At 41.6% G+C, this 20561-nt stretch overlaps 1 protein-coding gene across 1 annotated transcript; it reads left to right on the top strand.

The window, feature by feature from the left end:
* Nucleotides 1–3686: 3686 nt before the first annotated feature.
* On the top strand, nt 3687–20458 carry bgnb (biglycan b). Its single transcript, XM_086276426.1, has 8 exons — nt 3687–3942; nt 9275–9536; nt 14432–14544; nt 15389–15602; nt 15722–15832; nt 16128–16221; nt 18796–18934; nt 19035–20458. Exons 2-8 carry the CDS (start codon nt 9290–9292, stop codon nt 19230–19232), a joined length of 1116 nt encoding a protein of 371 aa, XP_086132552.1. The 5' UTR covers nt 3687–3942; nt 9275–9289; the 3' UTR covers nt 19233–20458.
* The last annotated feature ends 103 nt before the right edge of the window (nt 20459–20561 follow it).

Below are 20561 nucleotides of genomic sequence, written 5' to 3'. Positions count from 1 at the left end.
ATGTGGTGCAGCCTCCAACCTCCATAATTGTACAGTCATTTTGTAAACAGCATATTACTGTCTAAGAAACTGCACATTCACATTTATAGTGCAGTTCCTGTACTTACAGGCTAAGCCGAAGCTTTGCACAAAAATGAGCGAGCTGTGTCTCTTCCTCTTTTTAACCTTTCCATCTTTGCACAGATGGATTCATCAGTTTTGAATTGAAATCCTTAAACATGCCTCCACAGCCTGTCAGATGGAGTCTTTAGCAAATGTCACGGGCTCACCACTTCACTTCCATGCATGACGCCACATGTGACGTGACTAAACTGTTAAATCAACGCGCTGTCATAGCCAGCAGCTGTCTGCATCCCGTCGAGCTCAGTCTGACCGGCCCTAGAGGGGGGTCGAGCTTTTTGTCTCCCATGTAGCTCTCCATCCTACCCTGAGACGACAGCTTCCTGTGTTTGTTTTTTGATTGGGCGTTGGCGGATGAAGTGCTGGTTGATAAAATAAAAAGGCCCAACACTTACAGAGAAAAACTGCTAAAAGATTCTCTTCCTGACTCGGACTGTGACAACAGAGAAACAGATAACGCGAGGCAAGAAGAGAGAGTATGGATGCAGGGTCTAAAAGTGAGGACACTGTTTTTGCTAGAACTTGAAACTGTGCATTCTCTGCAGGTATAAGCATCACTGAGTAGGAAATTGTTTTTCATTTAGTTAAATCACAGTGTAAAAGAACTAAACAACATATGAGTAAATATCATCCAATGGTGCATAGCCTCGATCATGGCAGTAGCTGTCTAAGAGCTAGTGGGTGTGTTAATCTCTGGAGACACGTTAGATGAACACTTGTATAGAGCAGAAAGAGTTTAATTTAGATGCCAAGCCCTGTAGCTACAGCCCAACACCATAATCAACCGAACCACAGCGAGAGAGACACACAGGCACACAGAAAATTAAAATGCGTGAAGCAGAGGGAAAGAGCACATTTACAAACGGGAGAAAGAGAGGAAGCAGGGAAAGAAGGAATGTCATCTGCAAAGTCCTTTATCAAAACACTGTCCCCTGCCAAAAGCCCCTGCAGGGCACTGATCCGGCCCGCATGCCTTTCCACCACTGTGGATACGACACTGTTAGTGACAAGAGTAGATAACTAAACGTCAGACAGGCAGTGTCAGCTTCTTCTTGAGTTTATATGATGGCAAAAGTGATTTTGTGCTGACAGGCCTGGAGCAGCAGAGCTCATGGATTAATGTCTGTGTGGCAGTCCTTGTGTAATGTCATAAGAGTTCCAAGATCGTGTGGCTCGCCAAACTCACTGCTCCCTCGGTCCGGGTGCTGGCAAATCGGTTAGAAACAACACTTCATCCTGCCAAAATGAAACTTAATAGAAAACTGTGAAAAAGGCCCAAAAGCATATGTTTTATAATCCCAGAACTAAAATATAAACTTTGTCCACTATTGTGGTGCGACTAGCTGCTATCACTAATCAGACGGAAATGGGCCACTGGATGTTTCACAATAAAAGACGGGTTTATTTCACCAGCTGCTGACTGCCAGTGCTTAAAGAATTACATGGAAAGCATCTGCAAGCATAAAGCACAGCTGTAGCTGCTGTACTCCCAGAGAAGGATTAAATGTCCTGGGAGTTTCCCCCTTCTTTAGCAGATATTTATGTAATCTGAAAAAGCATAGGATATACAGTACACAAACGTTTCTATTGTCAGTAAATAAGTATTGTCTTAAAAATCAACTATGATTTTTCTTATTGTTACCTTCCAGTGTCCCTTAAAAATGGTGCTATCTCACTGTTTGGGCCACTCAGAGGGCCGGCTTCTTCTCCTGTGGTGCTACAGTATATTTACAGTTGCACTATAATGAAAATGTGTGAGTCTGTGTGTGAGTCTGTTAGAGAGCGACGTGCAAATTTTCTTCCACAGCAATTCAAAAGTGGAATTTCCTGACCTGTTTTGTCACGACAAGCCTCTAGAATAACATCATTGGCACTGTCCATCAACTCATTTTATTCTTATCCAGTTCAGGGCTGCAGGAGCGCTGGAGCCTATCACAGCTACCACAGGGTGAGAGCCGGGGATCACTCCAGTCTGTGGGCTAACACTGAGGAGCACATAAACACACCTACAGCCTATTTAGAGTCACAGTTTTAGCCCAACCCCACTAACTGCATGTTTTTGGGGTGTGGGAGGAACCAGAGTACCTGAACAGGACATGAAATCTCCACACAGAAAGTCCCAGCCACATGATGGATTTGAACTCTGGACCTTCTTGCTGTGAAGCAACACTGTTCCACCATCCTGCCCTAATAGCCATCTTGAAAACTGTATACATATAACGCTGTGCAAAGTCTTGAGCAGCCATTTATATCGTGCTAGGTAAATGTGGAGATAGATGCGCAGACATCTTGAAACAGGAGGAAATGTGAATGGACAAAACAGCATATAAGGCAAAAGCAGAGTTTGTACAGTTCTAACAAGATTATCTTTGGCACGACCGCCTTTATTCTTGACACAACCCTTGTTGTGATTTGGTGCTTCTTTGGATGTTTGCTCCGTTTTGCTTCATTGTAGGTCTAGATGACTCCACGCTGCTTCAGTAAGGTGCGGGCTCGGGGATGTCAGTCCATGGCTGATAGTGTTGCTGTGTGAGAGTTTCTGTCCAGGTATGGTTTTACTGTGCTGGCACAGTGTTAGCATCACTATCGTGCTGAAAAAGGAAGCTGTTGGTAGTCAGAGAAAGCGCTTCCATTTTGGATCCAATCTACTTTTCTGCTTTCATAATTTCATCAATTTTGACAAGATCCCAACACTGCTGGCTGAAATCCAGCCTGTGACATACTATGTTTTATAGACATTCACTTTTGTATCTCTTTCCTCCCCTATAATTAGATTTGAAGCAAAAAAAAATCAAATTTGGATTCATCACTCCATAAGACCCATTGTCACAGATTTTCAGTCCAGTTCTTGTGTAGTTTCATCATTTTTAAGAACACACTGCACCACACTGAGATATGCCAAGTTCTTGGCTAATAGCACTTTGAAAACCACCTTGTTGGTCTGTGTTATCGACATAGATTCAACTAAAGAAATGGAAACAGATGAAACAAATGTGTTCTGCAGCGGGCTGCTAATAACAAAATGTCAGAAGATAAAGGATATGTTAGCTCTTTATAGGCACCGAACTGGTTCATCCTTTACGTTAGGTGCATTTATATGCTTAAATAATTTATAGGTCGGTGTTAAGTGGCCTAACAAACAAAAACAATTCCTCTGATAATGGTCAGTTTCAAGAACTTAACTAAAAATTTGTGAAAAATCCGCCAATGAACTTAAATGCACTTAGGACGTCTTGTAGAGAAACTGCAGAAATATTACTCAAAGCCACTTGAAAGAAATACAAGAAACTGCCTCCTTGGATGCAAAATATAAGGAAATAAGGGTTGGCTCAAGACCTTTCCACAGAACTGGCCGTAAATAAAAAGACCCCTAATTATTCAAAGTTGTGGATGTTATCTGCTGCGGTTTCACTGCAGAAACGATTGCTTGTAATATCACAGCTCTGCTACTTTCAGCCGTTACTGGCAGGCTGCTGAAATACAGCAAGGAAGTAGACCTACTCCCTCCTCTTCCTCCTCCTTCTTCTCCGAAGCTCAGAGCCTGGCTTGTTAACTTTATGGGCTCAACTCCCTCGGAACGCAGTCATTTCCTCGACTTGGACTGGAAGGCGCGCACACGGTGGCCTGACGCGGAACGCAGTTGCACAGGGAGCTGCGGCTGGATGTCAGCGGATCATAGGGAAACACCGCGATAATCCCTAAATGTGATGAAAATATAGGATATTTTATCATCTCCAAGATAAACTGACGCACAGAGGGAGAAAAGCAATCGTCAACCTACTTTTTGGAACTTGGAATAAAAATCTTATTTCTTTCCCAAAGGTAGGGGAGTTGGGTTATTTTAATATATGTACTTTTTAACTTGGCAGCTGACTCGGAAGCAACTTTAGTATAAATGTGTATTACTTCAAATGAGATAGTTGCCTCCGCTTTTTTCTTTCTTTTTTCTTTTTTTTTTAACAAAAAGTTTCCCAAATATTTTTTAAGTTTTGATGGAGCTGCCAGCGTTTATATTTATAGCTGAAAACACAGTACACTGATAGAAATGAATAGAAATCATTTTAATCATTCATTTATTTCCCTGCAAATATCTGATTATGAATATGTGTATTTGATGGCTTTGAGATTCAACCTGTTGCATCTTGTGGTCCATAGCGTTGACCTGTAGTTTTAGCTCTTACCCCAGGCGCCCACAAGATGGCGCAATGAATCTCCAAAGCTCATTCAAGCTCTAATCTTCTAAAGGTAAGAAGATAATTAAGCAAACCTCTTTCCACTTAGTTGGTTCTCTAAATAAGTGGGCTCTTATTCTATCATCAGGCTCTAAATGTAACATCGTGTAGAGCAGGTCTTTTAGGTCCATCCATGCATCCTCATTTTGGGAGAATAATTATAGTGAAACAGCCTTTCGAGTCCTTCTTGTATACAGACCTGCTTTACCCTCAAATTCAGCTCTGGGTAGGCCGACACACTGTGTGTGGAGGTACTTTCTTTGGCAAAAAGATTATTATAGCTCGCTCTCCTCTTAGCTGTATTTTGTTTTTTAACATAATATTATGCAGACAAAATATGAAGCTCTTTGAAGAACAACCTTTTTCCTCCCTCAGTGACCCAGTTCTGTCTTGTAATGATCATTATATGTCCAGTGGTTAACTCCCCTGTATGAGACACTGAACTGTCTCCTTAAAGACAGGGAAACTGTGTTAGTCTGACTTCAGCCCGTCAAAATGATGGTCTGAAGCTTCAGGAACAAACAGATTCAGGAACAAACAGGCTGCTTTCCTATTGCCGCTCTACACCTGCTGCTCTGTCTGTCCTGTGATTCTCACTATCTCTCTGTCTATCCGTCCACCTGCCTGCCTGGGCACTTATTATGGTGCACCTTTGGTCATCTCCAAGACAACCTGAAGCTGCCTACATTTATTTTTTCTACCATACATTTGCCTAAATGCATACTCAGTCCCATGCAGCTACACATTCTCTCTGCAGATGGTAGTTATCATTTCTTTTCTCCAGTTAGAAGTTGTGCTTTTTTTGGCCATGTTTTGACAATAAAATATGCCAATTGTTCCATTTTGGGTTGTCATAAAGCAACCATTGTTTATAGTCTCTCTTCATACCACACTTATAACTGGCCCAAGTTTTGGAATAGTCCACATGCTCTGAGGCTCATCTGCCCACAGGCGTGGATCCTCAGGTCCTACGCTCCTCTCCAGCTGACTGATTAGGCTCTTTTTTTGCTTTTTAGCTTTGCTCTGCTCACTGCTGTGCATTTGGTTAAGCCTCATCTCTGCAGCACTGAGCTGCTCACCACCACATCCAAGCTTGGTGGCATCAGAGGAGCTGCCAAACAGTTCCTTTTTTTAGGGACGGCAGTCACCAAATTACAGCCGCTGGGGCAGTTAACTCCACCCGAATGCTTGTACCAGACCCGCCTAACAGCCTGCCTGTCTGAAGAGTGCATGAATTGGGGACGCGTGTGAGTGTGTCAGAGTCTTTGTGTTTGTTTGACATCCTACTTGCAAACATTGTGGTAGGTTTACACTTGTGTAAAAATGTGAAACAGGTGTACAGTGTTACCCACGCTGCTTACAAGATCATATGTCATGTATTCGTGAGTTAATAAACTCTGACACAAGGTTATTAAAGCAGGTGACGTGTGTCCGAGTTTACTGCAGCTTCTGTCCAAGTCAAGGGGAAAAAACGTTCTCACTCAGTGACCAGATTTCTATTTATTCTCTGCAACGCCATGTTAAGCCATGTCAGATCGTTTCAGCACAGTCAGCACTGTGATCACTTGGAGCCACCGTGTGATCTTAATCGGCACCAAGCGTTGACGTGGCGGCTGCCAATACAGTGGTGTTGCAGAGCCAGCTGGCACTTGCTGAGCTCTCTGCCCCACCTTAATTCTGCCAACTCAACTCAAAGCTGAGCTGTACTGTTCCAGAGGATGAAAACGAGGTGCGTTTTACGTCAGGTTCACTGTACAGCGATGTCACAGGGTGAGACCTCATCTCTCGTAGGGGTCAAAGTAGGAAAAAGATGAATGTTTCCTCTCTTTCATCTGCAGAACAGAGTGACATTACTGGCATCTCAGAGAGCACTGAGTTTAAACATATGTATGTTTAGCTTGAAAAAGGCAAATGCTATCATTTTTATGAACTCTGGCTGTAACACAGTGCAGTGATGTGAGGAGCGATGAATAACCCAGGACTTGATGGATGCTTTTTACCAGAACTACGTCCTGATGCAACCTCACATCCTTTTGGGGTTGCGTCAGGAAGAACATCCGGCATAAAAAACAGCCAAATGAAACATGGAGAGATACCCACCATGTGAATAAAGGAGCAGCCGAAAGCAGACTTTACTGTGCTCTGTCTCAGAATCTACGTCTCTTGCCTCTCCCTCTTGTCCAATTTTCACATTTGAATTCAACAGTGAAGAATTGGAAGTTTCTGTTTTCGCCTGCCTGTTATGACAGCTTCAACCACATGTGGTTGTTTACACAGACATATTAAGTGTGAGTATGTGGGCGTGACTGACAAACTGAGAGTGAGGCATCTTTAAGCTTGCAGGGAAATTCCTTAATTTTCCGTCTTTGGTCTGTTCACTTTTTTTTGAAGGTAGAGGGATGTTTGTGCTTGTGCTGTTTCAGCACCGAGCCCGAGGGATCAGTAGCAGCGCTGTATTCTCAAAAGCATGTGGATACGCATAGATTTAAAGGGGATTTCTTCCCAAACGAAAAACATTAGCCTGGTTGCAGCTGCAAATTCAGGTGCAGTTTCTGTCAATTCAGACTCAGTGTTTTAGTTAAAAGCACTAAAAATAGATGTAAAGTCCAAAAGGCAAAGATATCGACTGAGTGTTCACTTAATTTTTGCCAAGTAGTGCAGGAGAGATGCTACGACTTGGAAAGTCCTTCTTTTGTTCCTGTGATCCTTCGGCTCCCTTGTTGCCCACAACCTTCTGCTTACACACAACTCCCACTTTTTCTTTCTTCTCTCTGTCTGTCTCATAATTATCGTTCTGCTCTTTCCTTTTTCCTTTTTTGTGTCGTCTGCACTCCCTCCAGCTACACACACACACTGCAGACAGTAAAGTGAGACAGGAATAGCCAGCCATCCATCCATTAAACCACTCGCCCTTTGGATGGGAGGCGAGATGAAGAGCCAAGGCAACAACAATTAAGGCTGAAGGCTTTGGTTTGTTTCCGTCTCAGCCCGGATGTTTCACAGCTCACAGCTGGAGGGAAAGAAATTCATATGTACAAACACCAGGGTTGGATAAAAGTGGGTATTACCGACTCCTTAATTGTGGGACATAGTAAAGGCTTATCTTCATGACGTGTTTATAGTAGCTTTGTATGTAATTCCTGGGTGATAATAAACCGTATCGGACTTGTTCCTGTCTCCCTTTTTTTCTTCTCTTTGATGCTCAGCACCTCTGTCTGCAAATCGTCTGTCACATCGCTTCAATTCTTTGGTCTGACTGAGAGAAAAAGGCTCCACAAATTAGATCATGGGTGACACTTTTTGTGGATTTACAACGTATACTTCTTATACCTCCCATAATGTTGCAAAGGGACAAACTGCAGAAATTGTAGGTGTATAAATAGGTCTAGTGGTGTCTTCTGTATATCTTCCAGCTCTTTTGTGTGCTGCGTGTCATTGTGTGATGCTGACTATATGCCCTAGCTGTGTCCTTTTGGCTGCATTCTTCTGACCAAGCCAAGGCCAGTGGTGCTTTTTCTTTTCTGGTATAATTTGGCAGCTATTTTTATTGCAGGGAGCAAACTACAGGGGCCAGATATTTGTGCTTCCTGGCCAGGTCCACATCCACGTCTTTCTTCTTTCCTTAAATAATACCATTATTTCTTTGAGTAGAGAAAATTCCATTTGCAATTGCAGTGGTCAGAGAATTAATACATTATTTTCTTAAATAAGAGCTCACAACTCAATATTTACTCACGAGAGGCTCGAATGCTCTAAAGACACGCTCACTTGCTTCCATCTGTTAGCTCCGCCCTCGGCTCCCCCTTGTACTCCCCTTAGTTCTGATAATATTGGGAGTTGAGTCATTTCATCTTCTTGTTTACAGTGAAAAACAGATCATGTTGCTACAAAACTCTTGTGTTTATCAAGGCCCATTTGCATACTAACCATCTTTTCAGTCTTATGCAGGATTACGGAGCTGGAGATCAGAGGAGGAATTAACACGAAAAAATGAGAGCTTAAAAGGTCACTTCATAGGATTAGCCTCTAGGGTCATGTTTACGACTCTGTATGCTGCACGGCTCAAGTGACCTGCTAACAGTCTCGCTCTTTTTTTTTCTAGTAATGACTTTTTAGGGGGAGGAATGACTGTGCTGAAGTGTTAGTTAGGTCAGTGCACCCTGTGTAAAGTAGGCAAACAAAAATGCACACGCACACACACTGCTTACATGTCTGATGACATGTAAGCAGTGTGTGTGTGTGTGCACGCGCATACTATGACATCATGGCGTCTGTTTCCTGAGAAACCATGCAAACCTGTATGCACACATTTGCCCTTGCACACCCACTTTCTCCTGTAAATGAATGGTGGCTTTGTTGCAATGCTCATTTGCAGGAATAAACTTTTCCACAATTTACTGTAGGTGATGTCCCTCGCGCTATCTGATTGGCTAGTTAGAAGAGACTTACTCTTATGAGACCTGTGGTGTGCACGAGGCAGACAGTGACATGGTGCGGTTGAAGTCACTTTTCTTCCCAGAGTCAAATGCTGGCAAGTGCTGGAGGGGACTCGGTGCATTTGCCCTCCATAGCCTTAGTTTCACTCGTCCTTCTAGGTGTGCAATAAAGAGTAGGGCTGTAATTATGAATGAGCAGAGCATTTCATGCTAGTTTAGAGTGAAATGAAATACACCAGCGAGTATGTGCTGTCTGTGACAGAACAGGTATCCAGCCCTGCCCATGCAGTTTTCCTTTCTCCTGCATGCTTACTTCAGAAACACTTAGATGTGCATATTCCTGTTCACACACACACACACACACACACACACACACACACACACACACACACACACACACACACACAAAATGTCTCTACACTGGATGAAATTTCTACTTTGTTGCATTAACGCTAAGGCTACTCTCGTTCCTTTGTGTCTTTTCAGGTGCTTCAATTAAAAATGTTGCCACATTGCTCCTTTCTGCTGTTGCTATGCGCGGTCCAGCTGCCCTCCCCTTCCTCTGCCTTGCCCTTTGAGCAGAAAGGCTTCTGGGATTTTGCCCTGGACAGCATGGATGCCGAGATGACCATGGAAATGATGAGGGATCCTGAAGAGGGTTCAGCTGACGATCTGTTCCCTCACGAAATACCCACATGCCCCTTTGGCTGCCAGTGCCATCTCAGGGTCGTCCAGTGTTCTGATCTCGGTTAGTGAGTGTGTGGGAAGGAAATAGAGCATCAGTATGTATTTGTGTAAAGCTTTGTCTTCATTTCACAGTGTGTGAGTGTGGCAGGAAGTTCAGAAAGGGAAACAAAATAGTTGTCTTACTGGTCCAAACCTTGCATAACATTTATGAGCCCTTCTTTAGAGTGGGAGGGAGGGGATTTCTCCACTGGGATAATGGTGGTATATTTTGACAGGGAAAGGCATGTCTTTGAGGGATTTGGTGTTCCAGACTTTGAGGGAAGCTACTGGGTGGGAGAGGAGGAGACACTGTGTGAGCAGAACAGAGTAAAGATTATATCAAAAGATGTCAGGAGTAACCGAGAATAAAAGAAAAAAGTGATAAAGTCAGAGAATTAGAGGTCGGCAGAGAAAATTAAAAAATAACTGATACTTACACGACACGTTTTTATCCTCAGACTGACTCGAAACACTTTCTGCTCACTTTTGGCCTCATTTACCCCAAAACATGCATTCATACACTCACTTTTATCTATGCCTCGGCACTTCTGTCTAATATTGATCTACACATTCACATTCCAGGGAACTGAGGGAAACTCAGGGTTCAGTATTTTGCCCAAGGGCACTTCAAGATGCACACTGAAGGGAATCGAACAGCTAACTTCTGATATGTAGGAGACCCGCTCTACCTCCTGAGCCACAGCCACCCTACGGTGGGCAAAAAGGGAACTTTGTAAATGAGTCTTGTAAATGTTTTTGCACATATGCTTGGTAACATCTAGTATTAATGTCAACTTAACGTCTAACTACTTGCTCTTTGCATTTGTTCTTTATTAACCAATATAAAACACTTATTTATGCCTTTTTCTATATGAAAAAAAGCACAAATGACCACATATTTCATGAACACTAGGCAAGTTACTGGGACTGGGAATTATTGCTTAAAAGCATCCTAATTAGGCCAACTGCTCTTTGTAAATAAGAAGTGTATGTTTTTCTTATACAACAAAAAGATTCTGAAACTATTCATCAAGTTTTGGATCTCAGATGTGGTCCGTGATGTGGACCACTCAGATGTGGTCCAGTCTAAAAGATAAAGTTCTATTTTTCCCAATTTTGTTCTTCTGTTACAGAATGTGTATTTTCAAGGTTTAATGCAACAGCTGAAAAAAATTTAACACACACATAATACAAAACCCCTTTAATAGAATAATTAGAGTTAAATTCATGTTTTACTTCCCTACAGACTAGTGACCCTGGGCCCCTTCTGGAGGCAGTAGCTAAATTTAGTTCCAGGGAATATTTCTGTCTGATGTAGTTGCAGCAATTTGGACAATTTGACACTAATTTTGCTACAACTAACATTACTATTCAAACAATACTACCTCAGTCTCTCGTATGCTCACTGTTGGTGAAGTGCCTCTAAAAAAAGACTGTAAAATAGATGGAGTGGTGACAGTGAGTCACACTTTTGGTTTGCAGATTGCAAGTTGCACACTTGTCATTTTGGGGATTGCCATGTTGGTTTGTTGAAGCCAGACATGACAATATTCAGACAAGAGGGCAAACCTGGAAATTTGTCAGTTAAAGCTTTGTGAAACAAAATGCATTCGTAATTCACTGTGATGTGAAGTTGGGATGCTGACTTCATAAGAAGGTGTAAAAAACAGAAATCATCCACTTCATAGTTGCCAAGCAGGAAATTGTAGCTATAGATACCAAGAACAATATAACAACGTTTAAACATAAGCATGTTTATTTCGGCTCTGATGGGCTCACAGTTTTTGGCACTTCCACATTGCTTAATTTTTCATCTTGGTCACCTCATTACGCTTATTTAATCTTCTGCGTTGTTGTAACCAACTGGGCTGAAGAGGAGTAGTGCGAGATATAGTCACTTGCTAAAAAGATGTGTAAAAACAGCTGTTGAGTTTCTTTTTATACTTAAGCAGTCTTATTCTTGGAAACTATTATGGAAATGCAGATAACCAAATGGTCTAAGGAAAGAGCTTTTTCAGTTCTTGGAAATAAAAGATCTGCATATTTTGTGTGGAAATGCATGTGTGTGAAAAGCAGCCAGCTTTGAACGAGTGACCTTGTGTGACTGTCTTTGTACTTCGGAGACAGTCACACACGAGCATGAAGATCAAACTGCTGGGGAAATATGAGTAGAACTTCACTTTAGATAGAAAACATGTTCAGAGTTAGAAAGCCTATTTAGACACTTCTAACAATTGTTAGTTTTTGCTGGTTTAGATTAAAAAACCTTATAAGTATTAAGTACTGAAAAGGTGAGAATGTATTTCTATCTTGACATATTAATGTACAACTTCTGTATGTTATTAATAGGCAGTTATTAGAAGGTAAAGAAGTAAAAGTCTCAATTCCTAGTAGTTCTAAAATATGGCCAAAGACATTTAAAATTCTCTAAAATGGCAAATAAACAGCATAAATACGCAGCTAAGTGCTGTATGCACCTTGTTAGTTCGCTAGCTCGCTAGCTAGCTAGGTGATGTGAAAGACAATGAGGTGGAAGCTTGAGAATTAAACCATTTAACAAGATGTTAACAATTCAATTCAATAAAACTTTATTGAAGGAAATTAAATTAAATATTGAGTTTTTCTTTTATGATTTTAACACCTCGTGAGGATTATTTGCAGTTATATTCACTATGAGGAATAAACCACGTTGAGCTAGTATTAGCGGTTTGTTTAAAAATATATTTTTGCTTTTCCAGTAGATAAAAATAAAAGCAGAACTGTGCCAAAGTTTGCATTATGTTTTTACTGTCTGTCTGTGAGTTAAGTCGTTTCCATAAAAGCATCCAGTACAATTTAGTCACTGCAGACATTTTAAAAGAGACTAAAAGAAACTGAGTTATGTCTTAATTATGGATGTAAAGATTTTTCACATTATACTAGCTATATAACTCTAATAAGACGCCTTGGTTTAGACATAATGGTTTTGTCGAATCATCATTTTACAACCTCTATATACTTACTGTCCCTGGTCTTTCAGCAGCGGGTAAATGTGGAAGCGTATAATTTCCGAGATGTCAAGTGCTTATTTAGAACAGATGTATTTTGGTGCTGGCGTCTGTCTCCTCTCAGTGTGGATCCCAGCATGATGTTGAGTATTTGTGTTGAGTTGAACTGGGGTTTTAGAGGGTGCTAGTTTTGTCAGTTTGCGGTAAAGGCTTTGAGATTTGTGGCAGATGTGGTTGAAGAGCGGTGGTTTGAGGTTTAGAGGGTTTAAGGATTCATTTAATCAGGGTCTCGGTGAAAGCTTTTTCCTAGGTATTCCCATCAAGTTTGTTAGTTTTGATGCCTGGCATGCAGATTTGAAGGTTTCCAACTGGCAGGAGGCCTGCCAAAAGCTGCAGGCGTTGACTGCAAGGTAAATATTTCCTACCACATGAATCATCCTGGTAACATCCTGCACCCTTAGAGTCTCACAGCAGCTGTAATAACTTTATTGCATGTTTAAACAAAAAAAGAAATCATAAATGCAGAGCGTGGTTTATGATTTAAAGAATATACTGAGGATAGAAACTCGATATTTTCCACACAGCTTTCACGAATGTATATTTGCTCTCTAAAGGCAAAATCTGCACTAGATCTCTCTGTGAGGACGCGGTCGGAGCCGAATGTCAGAGGGAGCGACTAAGGCTAATCTTATGTGGTGTCATGGAGGGTGTGGCACAGCACAACCAAAGCCATATATCTAAAATTACCTCTAGATGGACAGCTCTGTGGGTCAGATGTGGTTGGTGGCAAACTCGCTCCCAGTGGGACAGCTGGCACTCTCTCACCAGCATGCCCAGTTGCATCATGTCCTCGGTCCAGATGAGGTCGTCCCTGGTTGGGATTCGTCCACTGTGGCCTGTCTGGATTAAGCTACCACATCTGATACACTCGTCCACGTGGCTCTTTGATGTGGTCTTGTTAATGATCACTGGTAGCTGTGTTTATCCGTGCGCTGAGTCATTTTTCCAGAGCTCCCTGAACAAAATAGCAAAGGTGTATTTTCTAACGCCACTTTGGTGTTCACGTGTCGCAGTCTGTTCTAGGCCGTTTGAATTTATCGCTTGGTAACCAAAGATAACAGACTGTGCCCTTCAGTGATGAAACATTCAGTGTTTTCACATCATGAAATAGTGTTAAAAATCAAACATTCAGCTCTTTCTTCTGACAGATATTTGTATAATATTGATTCACAGAACACAAATATTCTGGGAAGTCTCGAATGATTCATGAGTGAAGTTCAAAACAATACTGTGAGGAGAGAAAGTGCTTGACTGTAACAGACCACTCAAGTCACAATCAGGTTAAAATGCAAAGACTTCTTCTCAATTCAACACTTACCCACCACTCACACATTAACACACACACAGCTTTTATTCGTCTGTAGATGTCAGGGCTGTGCCAGTCTCCTTTCTATTTGATGTGTGACTTTATAGTATTTAAATCACATCCTTTGTGACTTCTGTCAAATTGGAAACCAGATGGGAAACATCTGGTGTCCCCATCTGGTGGGAGGGGAATTTATGTTTCTGTGTGCGACAGTGTGTATGCTTGTCCTTGTCAGCGACAAACCAATAATGGTAGCTATACACGGCGTGCTGACGTGCGTGTGTGACCTCCATGGTCGTGTCTATGTCCACCTTTCATTAAAATAATAGACAAGGAGCACCAAGGTACTCATTTGCTACAGTGTGGGAGTGTGATTGGGTTAATTCTTAGGCCTTTAAACCACACACTGTCTATTTATTTTCCAAAGTCGGTGTCTGGTTGAAGTAGTCTTAGAAGTTCCCAGTTTAAAACAAACTGGCTTATAGGGTGTTGGTTTGTAGTCACCCATGGGAGCGTTTACCAGAGGTTGATGCCCTTCTGTGTTTTCACTGCTTTTGTCTTCAGGTTTCACCGAGGTGCCAAAGAATATCCCTCGAGACACCAAGTTCCTGGACCTGCAGAACAACCGTATCACTGAGATTAAAGAGAACGACTTCAAAGGCCTTACTAACCTATATGTAAGAGCCAGAAACACTGCACAACATGTTCCCCACTCCCCTTCACAATAAAGGAACGGCTGTACTTAACATTTTTCACTGCCTGAATGGGACCCACAGCCAAACAGCCGCCTCTGTCTCACACAACCTGAATTCACAACAATCAATTGTAGAAATGATTACAACTCTAATGATTAATTCTCAGGTTACTAAAATATGTAAGGAGTTTATATGTATTTTTTAACCTGTGGGACTGTTAAGCAGCTTGCTATCTACTCCTTTTTTCATTAAAGGCATCAGCATTTGGTTCAGTTACATTCTTAAGAATCGGCTCAGCATTTCTCGAAGATCTGCAACTCAGTCATCTCAGCTTGTGTTGGCTTCGGTAGTGAGAAATATAATTAAGACCCCCATTTCTCTGGGATTTAAAGGTTAATTTCCTTGCTTTCTGTCGTCCTCCGCTATGAGAGCTTTAATTGTATTAAAGTTGGAGCCTGAAGCCAAATGGGAGTATTCGAGCTCTCTCAGCAATAAGGCTTTGCTTACTGCTGACCCACATTCTGGAGCTCTGACCAAGAGAAATATTAAGTCTGGCAGTTTAGGAAACCCCTGACATGAAATAACACAATACCATCTCTATTGAGTTCTGCTTACATCAACTACATCTGTCTCCATCTTTCAGCCAGTGTAGGTGGGGAGTCTTCTAGCTGAAACACGCTTATAGTAGGAGCAGAGGGCATAAATAATGATTTTCACATTTTGTGCTTCATTTTTCTTTTTTCCCTTTCATTTTCTGACTTCCTGGTAGCTCATAGACCAAATGGGTGTTGAATTTGGTCTCTCTTTGGTTGTTGCTTCTTTTTAGGGCCTGTCTCTGAGGAATAATCTTATTTCCAAAGTCCACCCCAGAGCATTTGTTCCTTTGAAGCACATGCAGAAGCTCTACTTCTCCAAGAATTTGCTGACCACTATCCCCAAAAACCTGCCTGCCTCTCTGGTAGAGATAAGGATCCATGAGAACCGCATCAGGAAGGTCCCAGCTGGAGCGTTCGCAGGACTGAATAACATGAACTGCATAGGTCAGAATCCTAGAGGACATTCTGTGATGCTTTGCTACTGCGTTGCATTGGCATTGGATTTTAAAGATTAAAGGGAAGGTATTTTATTTCATGCTATGATGTTTTTTTGTTTTTTACAGAAATGGGAGCAAATCCCATCCAGAACAGTGGATTTGAACCTGGAGCGTTTAAGGGACTGAAACTGAACTTTCTGCGTATATCAGAGGCCAAACTAACCGGAGTCCCAAAAGGTAAAAACTTAGCTTTGTGGCTAAAATGCTAGAGATCTTTCAACATTCTAGTATTTGGTAGATTTACAGTAGAGTGTTTTCTTTAGTAAATATATACAGCAGTGTTTTTATGTGCCCTGTAGCACATTGTGATAGACCCCAAAAACATTTGAATGCTCAGATTTCTGCATCTGTCCCTTTTAGATATTTAAATAAAAAGCAAATGGTCAACATGACAAAAAAGGAATGTCCAGCAAGACACAAATCTGTTGTCTCGCTGAAGTGAAGTCTTACATCTATGTTATCTGCACTTCAGATCTCCCACAGAGTCTCCATGAGCTTCATCTGGACCACAATCAGATCCAGGCTGTGGAGCTGGAGGACCTGAGCCGCTACAAAAACCTCTACAGGTCTCCTTCACACTCAAACACCAGACTCATTTCTGAGCACAGCTGAGTTCTTGCACCCTGATCACATTCCCAGTCAGCAGTGCCCCTTAGGGGTAATAATACAAATTACATTGACAGGCCACTGAAAGTAGCAGGGAGCTGACCCACACCGTGCAGCATGTGTGGTGTGAAGACATCACGGGCAAAACCATGAAAGGTTTAAAAACATTATAGGACAACTTTTGTCAGATGACTTGAATATTTATTTGCTGCACATGTTTGGACAACATATGAAAATATCTTCTGTCAGAAAGAGCCATCATGTCTTTTAATGGCTGTTCCAAGTTTCTTCCATCTCTTTTCTGCATACGTCTCCCCTGCAGGATTTCTCTCGTGTTAAAGGAAAAGCATTAGAATGTCTAGAAACCAAAAGTAATCACAGAGAGCACAAATGCAGTCTGTATGGAGTTCAAACTGTAGGCTACTTATAAAAGAAATACAAAACAAATAGACGTAGCCACTGTGAGATCAACCATTGGTTTCTGTGATCCACATTTTGCAGTAATGTTGTTTTCTCGGACGATGCGGTTATCATTTTTAGATAACACAGTGGAGAGGTCCTGTTCACCGACTTTAACCCTTATAAGTGGCTCAAAACGACCTGGTGAGGTTGTTGTCTTGTAGTATCTTTGTAATGAAAAGTTGTAATTATTTCATATTTGACCAGTTCCTCAAAAAAACATGTTTTATATATTGAAATTTTTACCTGACCTTTCCTACATTTGACAAAATGACTTGCATCTTCTTTCTATGGAATTTCATGGGACCCTTCTTATCAACTGGGGCTGTCAGCGATATATATTTTTGGACCACAAAGAGTGCAACCTCTCAAGGATTATTTAACTAACAGACAGCCTTCATTCAGCCTTCAGGCAGCGATTCATCCCCACTGTAGGCGACTAGCTTGTGCCAAAGTTCATAAGAATCTGGGGGAAACCACTGACCAGCAATTGTGCAGTCCGTTCAGAAAGACAAGATGCAGCATCACCATGGATAACGTTCCCCCCTGTGTGCCTTTTGCTGCTGGAGACACGATTGTGGGGACTCTACAATAGGACAAAGCAGACATCCTTCCTCTGATGAAGGCTACTGACTCCTGGGGCGTTTACAGCACTGAGTTTGGATTCAATGGCAGCCTTACAGTGCTCAGCTAAGTCAGCAAGAGATGAATGACTGTTGTACCCCTGAGCACAATGTATCACAACAAAATGGTGGCTGGTACCAGAAAAGTGAAAAAACCCCACAATTTTTCATATTCTAAAACAAGACCAAAGCAGATGTAGATGCTATGGACCAGATGGTTGGCACCCACTCTGCACCTGCAAGTGTAAAACATAGAGGTGGCCCATGCTGCTGTGGTACAACTTGACATTGCCAGCCTTGATGCCGACACCTTCTTCACAGCTAAGCACCCTGAATTCAAGAATGGTATCACCAACGCATGATGGGTCTTCCTGGTGTGGCAATAAGAGAAGTCGGCTGGAAGTTGCCTCCAACTGCAAACTCCAATCAATGAAGCAAAGGTGTAGGGTGCCAAAAGCTAAAACTCGGCCACAGGAAAACAGCAGACAGGGCCAACCAAAGACAACAATATTCCATATAACAAAGATCATAAAGTCAGCAGTCGGTGTGGAAATGCACTGTGTGCAATGATTACAGCCAGAAACAGCTGGTTTGTCACAACTACAGTGAAGGACAAGGCAATAAAGAGAGAGGAATTGTCTGGACACATGTGCATATATTCTCTTTCACACAAACAAATTGATCTCAACGTTGTTCTGTTGTGTAATTTTTTTCTATTCTAATTTTCTAAACGTTTAAACATGAAATCATCATCTTGTGTGGAACAAAGTTTAGTACAAAATGTAACACAAATGATTATTTTTAACCAAAATGACAAAAGTATAAACACAACGATCCTAACACGCATCATTTTTGACCCACCTATGGACGAGTGGAGGGTGAGGTCACTCGTGCATGTAAAGGTTAAATATTGGAGGTAAGGACTGGCAGACAGTGACTGGCTAAAGCTCCTTGTGCCAGCAGAGCACTGCCCTGACTATCAGCCACTATCACAATGAAGTGGGCTAAAAGACGTTCACCATGAAGATGTTATGAAGGGTTAAACTATGTTTTTATGCCACATTGCAAACATGCTTTTATTGCTGTTAGCGTGGGCATTTTAACATGAACGTCTGTGGGGATTGAGACACTTTCCGTCCTCGAATAGCCCCAGCAGGTACCTCATTTTTTGCCACATATGCTTCATTTTTCAGCCCATTAAGTTGCTACACAGATGAGAACAAAGACTTTCTTCCTCTGCTCCTGTGGCATCGTGCTGCATTTATAGTAGTAGAGACAGGCTGACGTGGCCCTATTCCTCACCTGGCTTAATATAACTTTCTTAAAGTGATAATAATCTGGAATTATCCTGTTATTTCGGCTCACAATACATGAAACATTTGAGTGCAATGTGCCATGCATTGGCCCATTTTCTGCCTGTTTAAAATGTTCCTTTCGCCTGGCATTTTCCAGGTTGGGCCTTGGGTTTAACCATATCCGCAACATAGAGAACGGCAGCCTTTCCTACCTGACCATGCTGAGAGAGCTGCATCTGGACAACAACCGCCTCACTCGTGTTCCCCAAGGCCTTCCAGATATGAAATACCTGCAGGTGAATCTAATGTGTGCAACCAATTTTGATTTCCATTTGGTATTGATTCTCACAGTGCTCTCTTCTACTGTCCCTCCTTTGCCACTGCGGCTTTTTTTAGGTGGTTTATCTCCATTCCAACAACATCAGCCAAGTGGGTGTGAATGACTTCTGTCCTCGTGGATTTGGGATGAAGAGGACATTCTATAATGGCATCAGCCTGTTCTCTAACCCTGTCAAGTACTGGGAGGTGCAGCCAGCGGCATTTCGCTGCGTGAGCGACCGGTTCGCCATTCAGTTTGGCAACTACAAAAAATAAAAACCAGGCAGACGCTGGAAAAGAGGGAGGATGATTGATGAAGGGATGAAGAACGGATAATTTAAATAATGAAATAAAACTTGAGATATGGAGTGAGGTGAATTTATATCTGAGATTATTAATTTTATTATTATTGTTTTTGTAAAGAGGATAAGTGAGGAAGAGGGTGGGCAATAAACTGATGAAACAGGCAGAGAGGAAGTGAAAAATACAATCCCATAACTTGAAGGGAGTGGAAAGCAAAAGGCTTACAGTTCTGCATGTGAATTTTGCTTGTTTTGAATTCAAGGTTCTGAAAGTTTTTTCTGTTTGATGAAGTCAAAAATGAGAAGAATGTTTCATTCTGAGGAAAACCGAGTGCTTAAAACTTGTGAAACGCTCCATTTTTTCACAATAGTTCTTATTGTAATTGAGGTCGTTCTTCTTATATTAACATTCTGGTTACGATTATGAGAAAAGAAATAGAAAAGGCAGCGCATTATAGATTTTTATATATAAAAGGTGCTTTTTATAACTTTCTGTGTGTTGATTTGGTAAATACATTAAGTCCTCCCTGTTTCACTGGTCTGAAGCCATTTGGCTTGTCACTCTGTGATTAAATTATACTGTATTTATAAACCAAAATTTGGGCTTTTCCCACCATCTACAGACAAAAAGGTTGCACTAAAATAAAAACTTCAGTTCAAGATAACAACAAGTGGACTCAACAACAACAACAAGTGACAGGTTTAAATTCTGCTAAATAAATGTGCCCATTGAACATATTTGACTGAACCACCACCCTGTGCCATTACTACATATTACACCATCTGAGCAATACCTTAATACAGTATTTTATACGGGAGCAGTACAGTAGTGGGAATGTGCCCAAGATGGAGACAACACACAGTCCGCTTTGCTTTGAAACAATGAAAGTAGTGTGTTCACTCTGTGCTACAATCAGTGGTAGTGTCATTGCATCGTTTTGCACAGTTTTTTCTGCTTTGCCTTTTCTGCTTGGAGGTTTACTACGAGGCTAGCCTTTTGTTTTGTTTTGCATTTGTAGACCTATGTGGAAATACTTTAATATTATGTCTTACGTCCTGTCTCTCTTCTGTAATCTGACAACCTACTGCTGCATGTGAATAAAGACATTTTTAGTCTGCTGCATTAAGTGCAAGAACAACCGATCGCCCTGGGTTTGATGCTCTGTGAGAAATAAAGAAGAAATACCAAAAAATGGAAAACATTTGATGAATGAATCATGAACTTTGTACAGAAAGAAGCTAAAGAGAGTTGAAGTCTTTTAGTTCAGCCTGACAGAAAATGATTCTACAGACAAAGGTGGTA

Source organism: Aulonocara sp. 'chitande type north' Nkhata Bay, linkage group LG20, assembly GCF_057382095.1.
Source record: "Aulonocara sp. 'chitande type north' Nkhata Bay isolate Kocher_YH1m ecotype deep benthic linkage group LG20, A_spYH_male_GT1.1, whole genome shotgun sequence".
NCBI classification, from domain to species: domain Eukaryota; kingdom Metazoa; phylum Chordata; class Actinopteri; order Cichliformes; family Cichlidae; genus Aulonocara; species Aulonocara sp. 'chitande type north' Nkhata Bay.
The sequence above is the reverse complement of the archived record's forward strand: the minus strand, read 5'-3'. Positions and strand labels throughout refer to the sequence as shown.

What these genes read in the sequence shown, in the direction of transcription:
- bgnb (XM_086276426.1), top strand. Translation starts at nt 9,290, where the DNA reads ATGTTGCCACATTGCTCCTTTCTGCTGTTGCTATGCGCGGTCCAGCTG. An exon ending in GAATAACATGAACTGCATAG is followed by an intron (nt 15,603 to 15,721) that starts GTCAGAATCCTA and finishes TGTTTTTTACAG; the next exon opens with AAATGGGAGCAAATCCCATC. An exon ending in CAGATATGAAATACCTGCAG is followed by an intron (nt 18,935 to 19,034) that starts GTGAATCTAATG and finishes GGCTTTTTTTAG; the next exon opens with GTGGTTTATCTCCATTCCAA.